Source organism: Aptenodytes patagonicus, chromosome 10 (genome assembly GCF_965638725.1).
Source record: "Aptenodytes patagonicus chromosome 10, bAptPat1.pri.cur, whole genome shotgun sequence".
Classification (NCBI taxonomy): domain Eukaryota; kingdom Metazoa; phylum Chordata; class Aves; order Sphenisciformes; family Spheniscidae; genus Aptenodytes; species Aptenodytes patagonicus.
In genome coordinates this window covers 16,643,973-16,658,450 of record NC_134958.1, presented here as the reverse complement: position 1 = coordinate 16,658,450, position 14,478 = coordinate 16,643,973, and the positions used below count along the sequence as shown (strand labels likewise).

Genomic DNA, 14,478 nt, shown 5'->3' with positions numbered 1-14,478 from the left:
GGCGGGCGGTGAACTCTCTTCCGTCGGGCCCCGCCCCTTGCGCGCGGCGTGGGGGGGCGGGGCGGCTCGCGCGTTCTGGGCGTGCCCTGCGGCCCCGCCCCGCCGGTGGCGTCGCGCGGGCGGGGGCGGGCGGCCGGCCGGAGGAAGTCGTGGCGCGGGGACCGGAGCGGAGCGCTGCCGGGCAGGGGGAGCCGGGGCGAGTCGCCGATCCCAGCCGATCCGTGGGCGGTAAACGGTCCTCCGGAGCGGCGGGGGACAAAGCGGAGGGAGGCGCGGAGCTCGCCCCTCCCCATCCCGGCGCCGACTGGGGCGGATGTGCTGTGGGTAGGCGGCGGTGGGGCCTGGGCCCGGTGAAGATGGATCTGGCGGGGACGATAATCCTGCTGTGCTCCTGTGCGGCGGGCGCCGGAGGTGAGGAGTGGCCGGGCCCGCCCGGCCCCGCGGGACCCTGGCCTGCGGCCCTGGCTCGGAGCTGCTGGCCTCCCTCCCCCCCTCTCCGCCGCGGCGCGGCTCGGAGCTGGGGGCGGCGGGCCCCGCTCCCCGGGGCGCCGCGCCTCAGCGCCCCGGCGGCAGGCCGCAGCTGGGCCGTCGGCCGGGGCTCTCCTTTCCGTCGCCTGCTCCCGGGCGCGGTCCGCACCGTCCTGCCCGGGCCCTCTCCCCCCACCGCCTGGGGCCGGCCCGGCGCCCCCACCCCTTTCCTGGGACTTTCCCCCGCCGAGGACCGACTCAGCTGTTCTCCCCTCCTTTCTTCCTGCCCCACCGCGCTTCCCCTGCCCGGCTCTCTGCTCCGCTTCAGTCCCTCGGGACTTTCTTCACGGTCCTAGTAGCCGCTTCCCGGTTACCTTCCTCCGTCCCGTCCCTTGCGTGCGGACGGGGCCAGGCGGCGGCGGGGCGCGGGCAGCGCGGCGGCTCCGGGGAGCTGGTGTCTGGGGAGAGGCGGCGGCGGGCCCCGCCGGCCGCTCCCGGGTGGGCCGGGAAGCTGCGCGCCGAGTGCGCGGGGGCGGCGCGGCTGCCCGCGCAGGTGTCCCGCCGCCCGCGGAGCGCCCCCAAACCTCGCCTTCCCTGCGGCCACGTCTGTGTCCCCGAAACGGGGAAGCACAGGTAGACAGAAAGTTTAGCTTAAGGAAATAAAAGAGGAGCCCGGGTTTTTCCTGAAGTGTGACCGTAGCTTCAGGGAGGGTCTCCGCGCTCTCCCAGGCCAAAGAAAAACATGCCTGTGTTTATGGGGGACGTGTAACTTTCTTAACGGCTCCCGTTATGAGTTGTTTTTCAGCATTAGGAAACTATTAGGTAGTTTCTTGACTGTGTCTGGTAATGTTTGATTGGTCAAGTCATGGTAGGGAAATAGTTTCAAATTTTTACAAGAATAGACACTGGAAAAGGTGGACTCCTGCGGGTGTTTCTAGAGAAGGACGGGTGGAGCAGCTGATAAGGACTTACTTCCTCTGTTTCATTTGGCATCTCTCCTATTTATCTGGGCTCTGCATCTGTGTACATCAGTATGTAGGTTTATTAACAAAGAATCTAGCCCTAAATCCTGGTCTTTTACATGTTCCCAAAAAGTAACATCAAAATATATGAAAACTTCAGTAGGTTGGACTTGTGGCTAAGCTGTGAGATAAAAAGCAAGCTGATTTGCATGGTCAGAAGTTGTCCCGTTACTTATGTGGCTAGGACTGGCATACACAAAAGACTTTGCTGGTGACTTTTCCCTCAAAAATTCTTGTAAACTATCAAGGTATTTCAGACTTAATTATTGGCATACTTTTCAAGGCCTCTTTGTTTTCTGAGTTAAACTGTGCTGGCATAGAATTACTTCAAAGTGATTCATTAACCAGTTGTGAGGGTTGTTTCAGCTGTTTAATTCTAGGCAGGCAAATAGGCCTTAAAGTTAAAATCACAGTAAGCATGTAAAGTACAGTTCTCTGGATATATAGAAGCAAGTACAAGAAGTGTATTTTATTTTAGAAATTTGTGTTATTTTTTTTCTTTGAGAGAAGAATGGGCACCTTCAACGTTTCTGGCACTTAGGAAGCACACCTCACTAGCAGGTAACAGAAGCACGTATCTTTTGGTGTTTAGCAGTACAGGTAAAGCTTTAAAGAAAGCTTAATAATGCTGGATAGAAATCTAGAAATGATGGCCGATACACATCTCCAAAATATCCTATGAAACCTTTTGGTAAAAGTCTTAACATAATTATGAAAGATTTATCATAACTGTTGAATTAAAATTATTTTTAAATATTATAATTTTCTATTTTAACTGTGTTCACATTTCTAGAGTTTCTTAAGTACCGTAAATGTTTTTGTCTACTGAAAAATAGAGTTCTTCATTTGCATGCTTTTCTTCTAGGCAGCTTTTAATATCTGTGAAAAAGGGCTGTGATGCTGCTGTGAGAGCAGTGCAAACTGGAAGTGACGGAAAAAACCCCAACAATTTACCTGTGTTTCATTTGTGTACAGTGCATCTTGTACTCATTAATTTTACACAAATCTTGAAACGAAGTTATACCTATCTGTAAGGTTGTCTAGTTTTAAGCCATATAGGTATTAAATAGTAATAATTTTGAAAATTCCATTAGTCTGCACTCTTTAAAAGTTCTTCTGTATGTTGAGTCTAAGATTGGAGTATTTTTACAGGATACCTGAGTTTGAACTCTTCTTTCAGAATTACACAAGGCTTTGTGCCTGTATACTGTATTTATACTCTATTGTAATAGTCTTTAGATACTTTAGGCATAAAGGTATATTGTAGATTAACAGAACCAATTGTAACTTTAGTTCACAGTTAAGTATGAATCACAAAATCAATGTTTTAAAATATTAAGGTACAACGTAACTGAGATGGTTTATTTGAGGAGAAAGATTAGAGTGATTTAATGCCTGAATGAAATCTTTGTTTCGTTTGAAAAATTTATTTTCTTTTGTAGTTTATATTGTTCTTAAAAGTATGTAAAAGGAATGCAATGAAAAGCAATCACTAGCGTTGCTGCGCTAATGAAGTGTACTGCAATGTCTGGTATTACACTGCTTTATAACGATATGGTTTATGGTTAAAACAGACAAGTTATCAGCAATTTGGTCTAATAGGCCCTGAAATACGTGCTTGATCAGGTTTTGGTATTAGATCACCTTTAGGGCTCTCTTAGAAGTTTTTCCTTCTTTGCTACCACTGAAGAACTATGACCTTCATAAAACAAGATCCAGTAGGTCAGTTTGATTACAGTTTGAATAGTGTGAGAAGGAAAAGCCATGCCAATTTTTTTTTTATAGTAATTAGGGAAAGGTAGAATTATCTCAAGTAGATACTATATACTAGAAGGTAAGATACGTGTGCCTTGAATTTTAAGAATTCTTTCTTTTCTTTTTTAAAGTGAATCTTGGCATTTTCCCCAATACCCTTGGAATTGCTTGGCTTAAGGGATCTATTCACTAGCTGGTGCTGTTAATAATTTTGACATGTATAATAAAGTGGTACTTAGTTTGGGCAATATTATTTGCAGCTTTTAGTAGCATGCTTTGTTGCATATGATGAAGATGCATGCAGGTATATTAAACAGAACTTAATTATCCATACATAATGATGTTCTTTGAAGAATGGAAATAACTGATAGAACCTTTCCTTCTACCTGAGGGTCATTTAAAAAAAAAAAAGGGGGGGGGAATAGAAAATATGGAAAAGAGAACTAATGAGACCCAAAAAAAAGCTTGGATTTAACAAGAGTGATCATGCTTTGGCTAGGCTGATCAGATGCTGAATGTCATTGCAAAGCTATGATAAATGTTTGTTTTCACTGGTACAACACACTCTTTTATGTTGCTAGAAATTCCAAGTTGTATCTTAGTGTCTTGTGCGGCTGGATATTGAACTACCTATTTCCCAGTGAGCATGGGAGAAATTCTGTTTTTTTCTGGACGCATGGGGGAGTTGTGGGAAGACATTTATGAGCTATCAGCATCTGAGTGATTTAGTTTGCATCTTTGCTATAAATTGAGAAGAATACTAGCCTTCGTTAACATGGCACTGAGCCTCCAGCATTTATCTGGGGTTTAAAATAAAAACATCACGAATCTTATATGGCTGGATGAGACAGTGTCTGGTAAAGGCAGCAGTCAGATGATTGTTTCAGAAATGCCCATGGTAATTAAAAGTAAATAAAATCAGGTGGTTAGATACTAACTTTGAAATACCATTGCCCAAAAGCCTAAGATTGCTTTTAAAAGGATATAAAGGTTCAGTTATGCAGTATGGCAGAGCCACTGTAATGAGTTACTGCTGTCTGGTGGTCCTGCCCTGGCCATGCATTCCCACCTCTCCTCCTTCACTGCCTCTTGTGTTTGATGGCATGAGGAGCCAATTCAACCTGCTAATTTAAACAAAAGAAATTAATCATTTCCTGCCAGACATACAACTTACATGGGTTTGTTGTGCAGACCCAAGCCCAGTGGGGAGGAAGAGCTGAGACTTGCACGGGGTGGGGAGGAAGAGGGTAAAAAAAAAAAAAGCGGACATCTGTGTACTGCTTACACTGGTGGTGCTGTACTGTGTAACTGTGCCTTAAATGCAAGTTTTCAGTGAAGGAAATGATCCTGACTTGACTTTTTAGTTACACATTTTTCTTTTGCCAAAAACTAACTTGACCAGAAGAGAAAGTATATTTTTCAGCTGAATCAGTTTTACTGCCAGCACAAGGTAAGAATAGAAATGGAGTGGATGAAAAAGGGCAGCGGGACCTGCCCTTCTGCTGGCAGTTATGAAACTACAGCCTGAATAAATTCTTCAGTGAAATTCAAGTCGGGAGGTATGTGGTAGGATTACTGGCTTTCTTAAACACCGAAGTACAAAATCTGAATGCTATGTACACTCTTTAATGTCCTATGTAAAGGGGATATTTTTTAAGAGAAATAAACTCTACATTGAAGACAGCTCAAAGAAGTACAACTTGTTTTGATTATCTTAATTAAAATTATAATAATAATTCTCTTAAAGATATTTATCATATGCTGGCATTTCAGATCTGCAAATCAATGATGAGACTTGCAGTAAAAAGAGTTAAAAAAAAAAAAAAGAGTCCAGTAAGTTAGCCTGGCTGCTGAACAATTACTGATAGTCTATCAAGTCGTATTCTGTGCTTTTTTTCCCCACTAACAAACTTGAGTTGTATTTGAACTATTTGCCTTTGTCATGCAAGTCTTAATCTGAGTGGTTTTAATATAAAATTCACCTTTTAGAACGGTGCATGCTTGATTTATCCTCTTATGGGAAGTTAAACATTGTCATCTTTTACCACTATATATATATAAACTCAATAGATGTTTATGTTTACATTGGTAAACTTTCAGTACTGTTTATTACCAGTCGTCTTTATGTACATGAAGCTAGCTTCTATAAGGATTTCCTCCATAATCTTCCCAGGTACTGAGGTTACTCTGACCAGCCTGTAGATCTCCAGGCCCTCCTCCTTGAAAATAGGGATGACATTTGTCTTCCAATTGCCAGGGCTCCCCCTCTATCACCATAACCTTTCAAAAAGGTGATGGAAAGCCTCGAAATGGCATCAGCCAGCTCCTTCAGCACTCTTGGATGCATCCCATCTGATCCCGTGGACTTCTGTATATCCAATTGGCTTAAGTGTTCCCTAGCTCATTTCTTCTGCTGTGGGTACTGCTTCACTCCCACAGACTGGGAAGGTTTTGTCTGGGGGGGTGGGGGGGAAGTCTTCGTAGTCTTCTCTGGGAAAATAACCATGATGAATGAACTGAACAGCAAATCATTTAGCATAGACCACCAAACAATTGTTATATATAGCTGTTTAAGGTGTGCCAGGAGGCTTGTAGCTAAAATCCCATGGGTGAACCCATTTTACCCCTTTGCATAAGTTTAGTTAGGAGGTGAGAATGTACGCCCCAGACTCCCTGTCTGTCCAGTGGGATCTGTGTTCAGAACGGCAACTGTAGATACTTTCTTTAAAACTCTCTAGGGATGCTGAAGAGCTGTAGACCCTCATACACAAAAATCTTTCACGGGGACTGTCACCTTGAAGCGTTTGCCTAAATGTTCTGCCCAATTCTGTTTAAAGTCCTTCCTTGTATTTAGTTCTAAGCCCTTGAGAATGAACCTTCATTCCTGGAGGGTTTTTGTCATAGGAAATGCCACATCTAGTTTAGCAAGTCTTTAGGAGACTATCCTGTCAGGTTCAAAAGCCATGCCATTGTCTCATCCCATCTTGGATACCTGTATCCTAAAGGGTTCCTGTCCGCTAGCTTAGCATTTAGATGAAGTATAACATTGGCTTATTCCACTAGGTTGCCTGGAAAGGCATCATGCCATCTTTGATGTTTGGTTGATGGCAACGTGATACGTGTAGTTTGTAGAGCAGCTCCCTTAAACTGTATCTTGATGCTCGTGGTTCAGTGTTCCTTACTGCAGGTTTCCTGATCGCATCCTTATTTTAAAAGATCTTTGTCCTGCAGTCTCTACTAGTTTTTCAGTGACAACATTTAACCACAGTAGTTTGTCACAGAGGTTGAGATCTGTGTGCATGCTATTGTAACGATTTCTTGTGGAGCACTACTCTCAGATTCTGTGGGGAAAAGAAATAGCATTGTTTCCCTGTGTGATCACAGAAGGTGTATATGTTTTAGTTAAGCAAAAGGGGTTTTGCTTAAAACACTCTCTGCTTTTGCTTAGCAGAGAGAACGGATATAAGGCTTTTTAATGTCAATAGTCTTTTGCTGTCTTGCCACAGTAGTTAACACTTAAAAACTATTCTTTGTGACTCAGTTGAGCGCAGTCTCTCAGCTTTCCACGTGGTCATGAGACCTGGATCAGGTGCAAAGCATTATTGGGTCTTCAGTAAGTTGTCATGCTTTAAAGCTTTTTTTCCTAGGTGCCTGAAGCTGTTCAAAGAGTACCTTGCAATGCTGAGGAAAAAAAATGGCCTATAACAACTTGAGGAATGCGTTATTAAAAGCCTCCTACCACAGAAACATTGAAGATAATTTAACTTGTTAAATCGTCTTGGGATTATGGAGCACAGAAGTTTACACATTCTGCAGCATACTAACTCCTTAGTTTTGATAAAGTTTTTAAAGTGAATTATCAGTATCATATTCTAGATTTAGGTTCATTTCAGAATTAAAACTTTAGCTAAGTTTTAGCTTGTATCAGTTAATTTTGAAGCATGTTTTCTTTAATCTTGACACTTTGGGGTCATATACCTGGAATTGGAAAGCATGTACCTGTAGTCAGGCTAATGTATATTGTGCATCAGTTTGATATAACAAGTGGACTCAGGCTAATCTTCTTTGGCTTATAGAAGTTCTTGGACCATAGGAGGTGTTTCTGCTTCATTCTGTGGGATTATGTTGGAAGTGGTTAGAGAAAGATCAGACGGGGGCAACATCCTTCATCCTCAAAACTCCTCTTGCTGGTTGCTGAAACTTTGGATTCATCCTGTGTCTTCCTTGGATTAGAATTCGCGTAGACTTGCTTAAATCACAAATTTTATAAATGTTTAAGACACCTAAGAGGATTCTGGAAAGCTGGATGAGGATGGACTTGTATTTTGAGACTAAGTGAGAGGAAGTTAGAATGAAGTTTTGTTACTGGACTGTATTTGCAGTCAACAATGAAGAGTCAACATTTGCAGAAGCCTACAGTACTGTGAGGAAATTTGAATGCGGTTTATCTGCAGTATATCATTACTTGAATTTTAAAAAGATATGGCAGTACCATCTTGCGCACATTGCTGCTAAATGCAAGTGATGCATTTGGAAGTATTAATTTACTTAGTCATCATTTGTGCTCATTGAGCTTATTTCATAGAATCATAGACTAGTTTGGGTTGGAAGGGACCTCTAAAGGTCATCTAGTCCAACCCCCCTGCCGTGGGCAGGGACATCTTCAACTAGAGCAGGTTGCTCAGAGCCCCGTCCAACCTGACCTGGAATGTTTCCAGGGATGGGGCATCCACCACCTCTCTGGGCAACCTGGGCCAGTGCTTCACCACCCTCAGCATCAAAAATGTCTTCCTTATAGCTAGTCTAAATCTACCCCCCTTTAGTTTAAAGCCATTCCCCCTTGTCCTGTCGCAACAGGCCCTGCTAAAAAGTTTGCCGCCACCTTTTTTATAAGTCCCCTTTAAGTACTGATAGGCGGCAATAAGGTCTTCCCGAAGTCTTCTCTTCTCGAGGCTGAACAACCCCAACTCTCTCAGCCTTTCTTCACAGGAGAGGTGTTCCATCCCCCTGATCATTTTCGTGGCCCTCCTCTGGACCTGCTCCAACAGGTCCATGTGTTTCTTATGCTGAGGGCTCCAGAGCTGGACGCAGGACTCCAGGTGGGGTCTCATCAGAGCAGAGTAGAGGGGCAGAATCACCTCCCTCGACGCTTCTTTTGATGCAGCCCAGGATACAATTGGCCGCCTGGGCTGCGAGCGCACATTGCTGGCTCATGTCCAGCTTTTCATCCACCAGTACCCCCAAGTCCTTCTGGGCAGGGCTGCTCTCCATCCCTTCATCCCCCAGCCTGTATTGATACTGGGGGTTGCCCCGACCCAGGTGCAGGACCTTGCACTTGGCCTTGTTGAACCTCATGAGGTTCACCTGGGCCCACTTCTCAAGCTTGTCCAGGTCCCTCTGGATGGCATCCCATCCTTCTGGTGTGTTGACCACACCACTCAGCTTGGTGTCATCTGCCAACTTGCTGAGGGTGCACTCGATCCCACTGTCTATGTCACTGATGAAGATATTAAACAGTACCGGTCCCAATACAGACCCCTGCGGGACGCCACTCGTCACCAGTCTCCATCTGGACATTGAGCCGTTGACCACTACCCTCTGGATGTGACCATCCAACCAATTCCTCACCCACCGGACAGTCCACCCATCAAATCCATAGCTCTCCAGTTTAGAGAGAAGGATGTTGTGGGGGACTGTGTCAAAGGCCTTACAGAGGTCCAGATAGATGACATCTGTAGCCCTTCCCGCGTCCACTGATGTAGTCACTCCATCATAGAAGGCCACTAGGTTGGTCAGGCAGGACTTGCCCTTGGTGAAGCCATGCTGGCTGTCTTGAATCACCTCCCTGTCCTCCATGTGCCTTAGCATAGCTTCCAGGAGGATCTGTTCCATGATGTTCCCAGGCACAGACGTGAGACTGACTGGCCTGTAGTTCCCTGGGTCTTCCTTTTTTCCCTTTCTAAAAATGGGGGTTATGTTTCCCCTTTTCCAGTCAGTGGGAACTTCTCCAGACTGCCACGACTTCTCAAATACGATGGATAGTGGCTTAGCAACTTCATCCGCCAGTTCCTTCAGGACCCGCAATCAGACATTCTAATCCCTTGAAAAGAAAGAGAGGCACTGAGAAATTTGTGGTATTAATTTAAAGACGACCTCATGACAATAAATACAGGGAAAGGTAAATTTGTATTTTTGCTTACGAAATTATATTCTTAGTAATATAACAGATTTTTTTTTTGTGAAAATGTAACACTACTGAGGCAAAGCTTTGGGATACATTTGTCTTTCATTGGGCCTCCCTGGACCTTGTCAGTATAGATATCTGAAGAAAAATATTGCGTGAAATCTCTGAGAATTCTCACACTTAGGTTGGTCTGAGGTTAAACTGATTATGAGATATCTTGCTTTTTCTTACAGAATTAAGAATTCTGGAGAGAACTGGAGATTTGACTTTCTAATTGATCTGTCATATGCTGCACTTTGATATTTCTTCAGGGGAAAAAAAAAAAGGATGATAGCCCATGTCCGGTTCTTGAAAAATCAAGCACAAACTGAATAATTTGTTCCCTTCCTTAAGGAGGAGGTTGAGGAAGGAGGGCTTGAAGCTAGGTGAGGAGCCACGAACAATAGGGCAAACGCTTGTATACACACAATTAAGTAAGAACAACATATGGTAAAAAAAGTAACAGAACAGAAAATGAAGGGGAAAAAAAAAAAAGAAAAAGGTTTGTACATCTTTGAAACAGAAACTGGTGCATGATGTTATACCATTGATTGTGGTTGCCCAACCTTCAGAATGTAGTAGTAAGTACTATGAAATGCAGTTCCTGTGATATGGAAACAAATCTTACACTCTTATGAGGATATGTTTGAAGATTACCGATTCAACCTGGAACTGGAAAACCAGCAACTTGCATGTTCTGTATTCTAATTTCATATTCTAAGTGTAGATGAGATTGTGTTTGCATACCACAGCTTTCAATAGACAATTCAGGTTTTACATCAGGTCTCTCTCTTCATAAATGAAGTGGTTGACAGTTGAATTTCATTGTCCTTTTTGTGAAGGATGATGTGTTACAGCTAGTAAAAATGGTGATGATACATTTATTGTACTCAGTTTATCTTTGTATCACCACATTGCATCTTGTTCAACTAAAAAGATAGGGCCGACTTGTTTCAATAAAAACCAAATAGTTTACTGAAACACCTTCTAAAGTTTTGGAATATGCTTTATCAAAGGGGTCATGTAGGGAAGAACCTGTATGGAAATTTTTACTAAACATTGACAGTGCCGAAACATTCCTTCTACAAATACATTTGGCAATATATTGCTGTCACAGGCTGCTTGAAAGAAAATTTGACTTTTTGCATAATAAAACTGTAGGAGATAGTGCTTACCTTTGAATGATTTGATACACAAAGTAGTTTCTGTAATGAATAGTTGATTTGTTCTTCAGAAACAGTTGCTTCTATAGAGTTAATAGAGAAAAGAATTGATTGTAAGTTTGTTGGGTAAAGTGTACAGAAGAATACTGCAAGGCTTTGTTTCAAACAGGGTCAATGTTGCATGCTAGCTACTGATAATGTTATGTATTAAAACATGCAATTACTCCTTGGAGTTTTGAAACATTATACATCACTTAATATCTTTCATTCTTTGCTGGCTTTAATGTTTAGTACATCAAGAAACATGACATAATTTGGGTCATATATAATCTGGCTTTGAAACTAGAACCACTGAAATGATCGCACTCTTGACGGTAGATTCTAGATATAGATATCTAAATTAATTCCTTATGATTGTATATTTTAAATAGAAACTGTTTAAAAACTGTTTTTCACTGTGTATGTAAAACATACTGTGTGCACTACCTCTGTTGCAAATACACAGTGGTTTGCTCCACAAGTTGTGTTTTGTGGTGGTTTTTTTTCTCCACATTTTCTACTGTTGGAACTTCTACTTTTTTAGTCTCTGACAACAGTTACTGAATCACTTCCTCTTAATAATTTCGTCCACAACATCTGTGTTTACTTTTGGCAGGTAGATGAAATATTTCTTATTCATAATGTTCTAGTGCTGGTGTTTGATATCAAAGTGTGGTAAGACTTGCAAAGAGTGTCAGTGTTGAATGTGCAGAGGCAGGGGATGGAGACCTTGGTGGTGGTCAGGATATGAAAATATACTTCTCATTAAATATGTGCTGTACTGTCAATTTATTGTGCATACATTTCTGTGATTGCTTGGGATATATTAACTAACAAGAAGGTGAATCCTGGCTGGAACCTGTGTACTTATTCGTAAGAAGTGATCAAAATCGGAATTAACCAAATATGTGTAATGCATATAGTGGCTCCTTGTCTGGAGGAAAATAATGCTACGTTACCTTCTTTACAGTTTCGGTTCTTATGATTACTGGCCTGTTGGCTGTTTGGTAGTTAAAAGTATGTATCAGCAGTATATCTGACAGGTCTCTGGGCAGCACAAGTTTTCTATCCTGTTATTGACCTACTAATGCTAACCTTGGAGTGAAAAATGCTGTGTTCTAGTGAAATGTCTAATGTCTAGTGTAAATACAGGGCTGCTATGGTGGTCCTCTGTATGCATATTGGATCTATGAAGAGCTCTCAAATGCTAGTGCCTCTGGTCAGTTCTGCATGTCCCTTTCTCCATCAGGATGGGAGGACCAAGATCTTTCCCTGTTTTCTGTCATGCACTCTTAACATGAGTCAGAAATATTACCTTATAAGGAAGTATCCAAAATAGACAGAACTGAATCTATGTCTTTGGAGATACATCTTTAATGAAACTTTTCCATGTGATAGAACATTCCATGTGATACTGTTGTTGTTTAACCTCAGCTGGCAACTGAGCACTATGCAGCTGCTCGCTCATTTCCCCCCACCCCTGTGGGATGCAGGAGAGAATCGGAAGAGTAAAAGTGAGAGAACTCGTGGGTTGAGATAAGAACAGTTTAATAATTGAAATAAAATAAAGTAAAATAGTAGTAGTAATAATAGAAGAATATACAAAGCAAGTGATGCACAATGCAGTTGCTCACCACCCGCCAACTGATGCCCAGCTGGTCCCTGGGCAGCAGTTGCTGCCCCCTGGCCAACTCCCCCCAGCTTATATATTAAGCATGATGTCACATGATATGGAATATCCCTTTGGCCAGTTTGGGTCAGCTGTCCTGGCTATACTCCCTCCCAGCTTCTTGTGCCACCTTTGCTGGCAGAGTATGGGAAGCTTAAAAATCCTTGACTTAGTATAAACACTGCTGAGCAACAACTAAAACATCAGTGCGTTACCATATTATTCTCATGCTAAATCCAAAACACAGCACTGCCAGCTACTAGGAAGAAAATTAACTCTATCCCAGCCGAAACCAGGACAGATACAAAATGTTGTGTTGCTAGGTGGCATGATTTGCTCTTAATTTTTCTGGATATTTGGCATGTGGAATATAAACATTTTGAGCAGATACTTCGGTGTCATGAGTGAAGCTGGAGGTACAGTTCTTCTAGGGAACCAGAAGAAAGATGTTCAGCTGGTGCGCTTTTCATGTTTGGATCAGGAGTGCGTTTCTGAAACATCTCTCAAGCATTCCTGCCTACAATGATGTAGTTTGCATTGTGGAGTAGTTTTGGAGTAAACAAACTTTTTTTAGTGAAAATATTTCTTCTTATCTTAAAGTTTCTATTAGAAAATTCTTCTGTACCACAAGCCATTCGAAAAGGCCAGTAACTCATACTTAAATTTATGTATTTTGATTTTAAATTACATCATTGTCATTTTAGTATTGATGCTGCAGTCCATCTTAATATATATTTCAGAAAACATTGAAGATGGAATTTCAGGAGTTCTCAGCTTCCACTGAAATTCATGGGCAGTTTATTTCTCAGCTGAAGCTGAAGTACATTAAACTCTATATTTGGACATAAAGGTGTAGACTGTGTTGCATTGCATTAGCATATGCTTTAGTCTGTCTAGTCACGGTTAAACTCGATGATCTTAAAGGTGTTTTCCAACCTAAATGATTCTATACTTGTTTTGATTGAAATTAAAGTGGGAGATGCCTTCCAAGGTCTACCTAACACACTCTAACTGCAAGTGTGCATTCAGTCTGTGGGACCACAGTAGAATGAATCTGAAGTGTACAAGGGAGAAAAAAGAAAATTGGGTCGTTTTGCACCACAGATCTGCCATACCTGGTAGTGTGGTTGTAACCTTAGTAATTTCTCAGACATGCTAAACCTTACTTTTTTCTCTTTTCAGGCCAATATGGAAATCCTCTAAATAAGTACATTAGACATTATGAAGGATTGTCTTACGATGTGGATTTGTTACACCAAAAACACCAGCGTGCCAAAAGAGCAGTATCACATGAAGATCAGTTCTTGCACCTAGATTTTCATGCTCATGGAAGGTTAGTGATATTTTAAAAGGTATTTGTTTTAAACATTCATATACGTGTTTTAATTATAGTGAAATGTAAATGGTGAAATACAGTCATCAAACTATAATGTTAGCTAGAATACACTAAAATGCAGTGCTTACAGTTTCTATGAAGTATTTGCTCTGATGTTTAGTATAAGTGTGAAATTGTTGCTTGTAATCACTCATTCAAACTTCTGGTGGTAACTATTAATGCACTTTGAAGCTTAACTAATGGAATCGTACTGGGAACAGAACGGTAGTTGATCCTGAGTTTATAATGCAGCTTTGGCATATTTTTTACAATAATTATGCCAAACTACCTGAGGGGATTTAATTGAGAAAAAGTAAAATTTCAAATTGCATTTGAAACTACAAAATAGGCCAAAAAAGTGTTCCTTTTCACGTGTAATAGTGTTACCTGTTTTCTGTGCTACTGTGGAATTTAGCAATTATTTGACATGGGGAAAACATAATTGCTGTTACAAGATGTGCTTTACCTTGCATTTACCATATGATTGTAAGATCCAGTACAAAAGTTAAATATTCAGTGAGAACAACTGAAGTATAATTCGTAGGTTTCACTTAGGAGGATCTCTGTACTTTAGAATTGCCTACTTTTTGTATAACTGAGGAGAAACAGGAAGAAAGTTAAAATATTTGTGTCTGTATCTTTGTTTCTTTGACTCCCTCCTTTGCAGCACCACTGTCTTAGTATATATTAGGAATATGTAATGCCCTTGCTTTTCTAATTATTTCAGTTACAATTTAAGTAATTAGAACTTGATAAATAATTGC

At 41.8% G+C, this 14,478-nt stretch overlaps 1 protein-coding gene across 1 annotated transcript in view; it reads left to right on the top strand.

Moving 5' to 3' along the window:
* Positions 1-165: 165 nt before the first annotated feature.
* The window catches only part of ADAM10 (ADAM metallopeptidase domain 10), a 55,078-nt gene continuing 40,765 nt past the window's right edge, over positions 166-14,478 (top strand). Inside the window, exons 1-2 of the mRNA XM_076348283.1 lie at positions 166-411; positions 13,522-13,672. Coding sequence (XP_076204398.1) covers positions 357-411; positions 13,522-13,672 — 206 coding nt within the window. The 5' untranslated portion in view covers positions 166-356. The remainder of the gene's footprint in view (positions 412-13,521; positions 13,673-14,478) is intronic.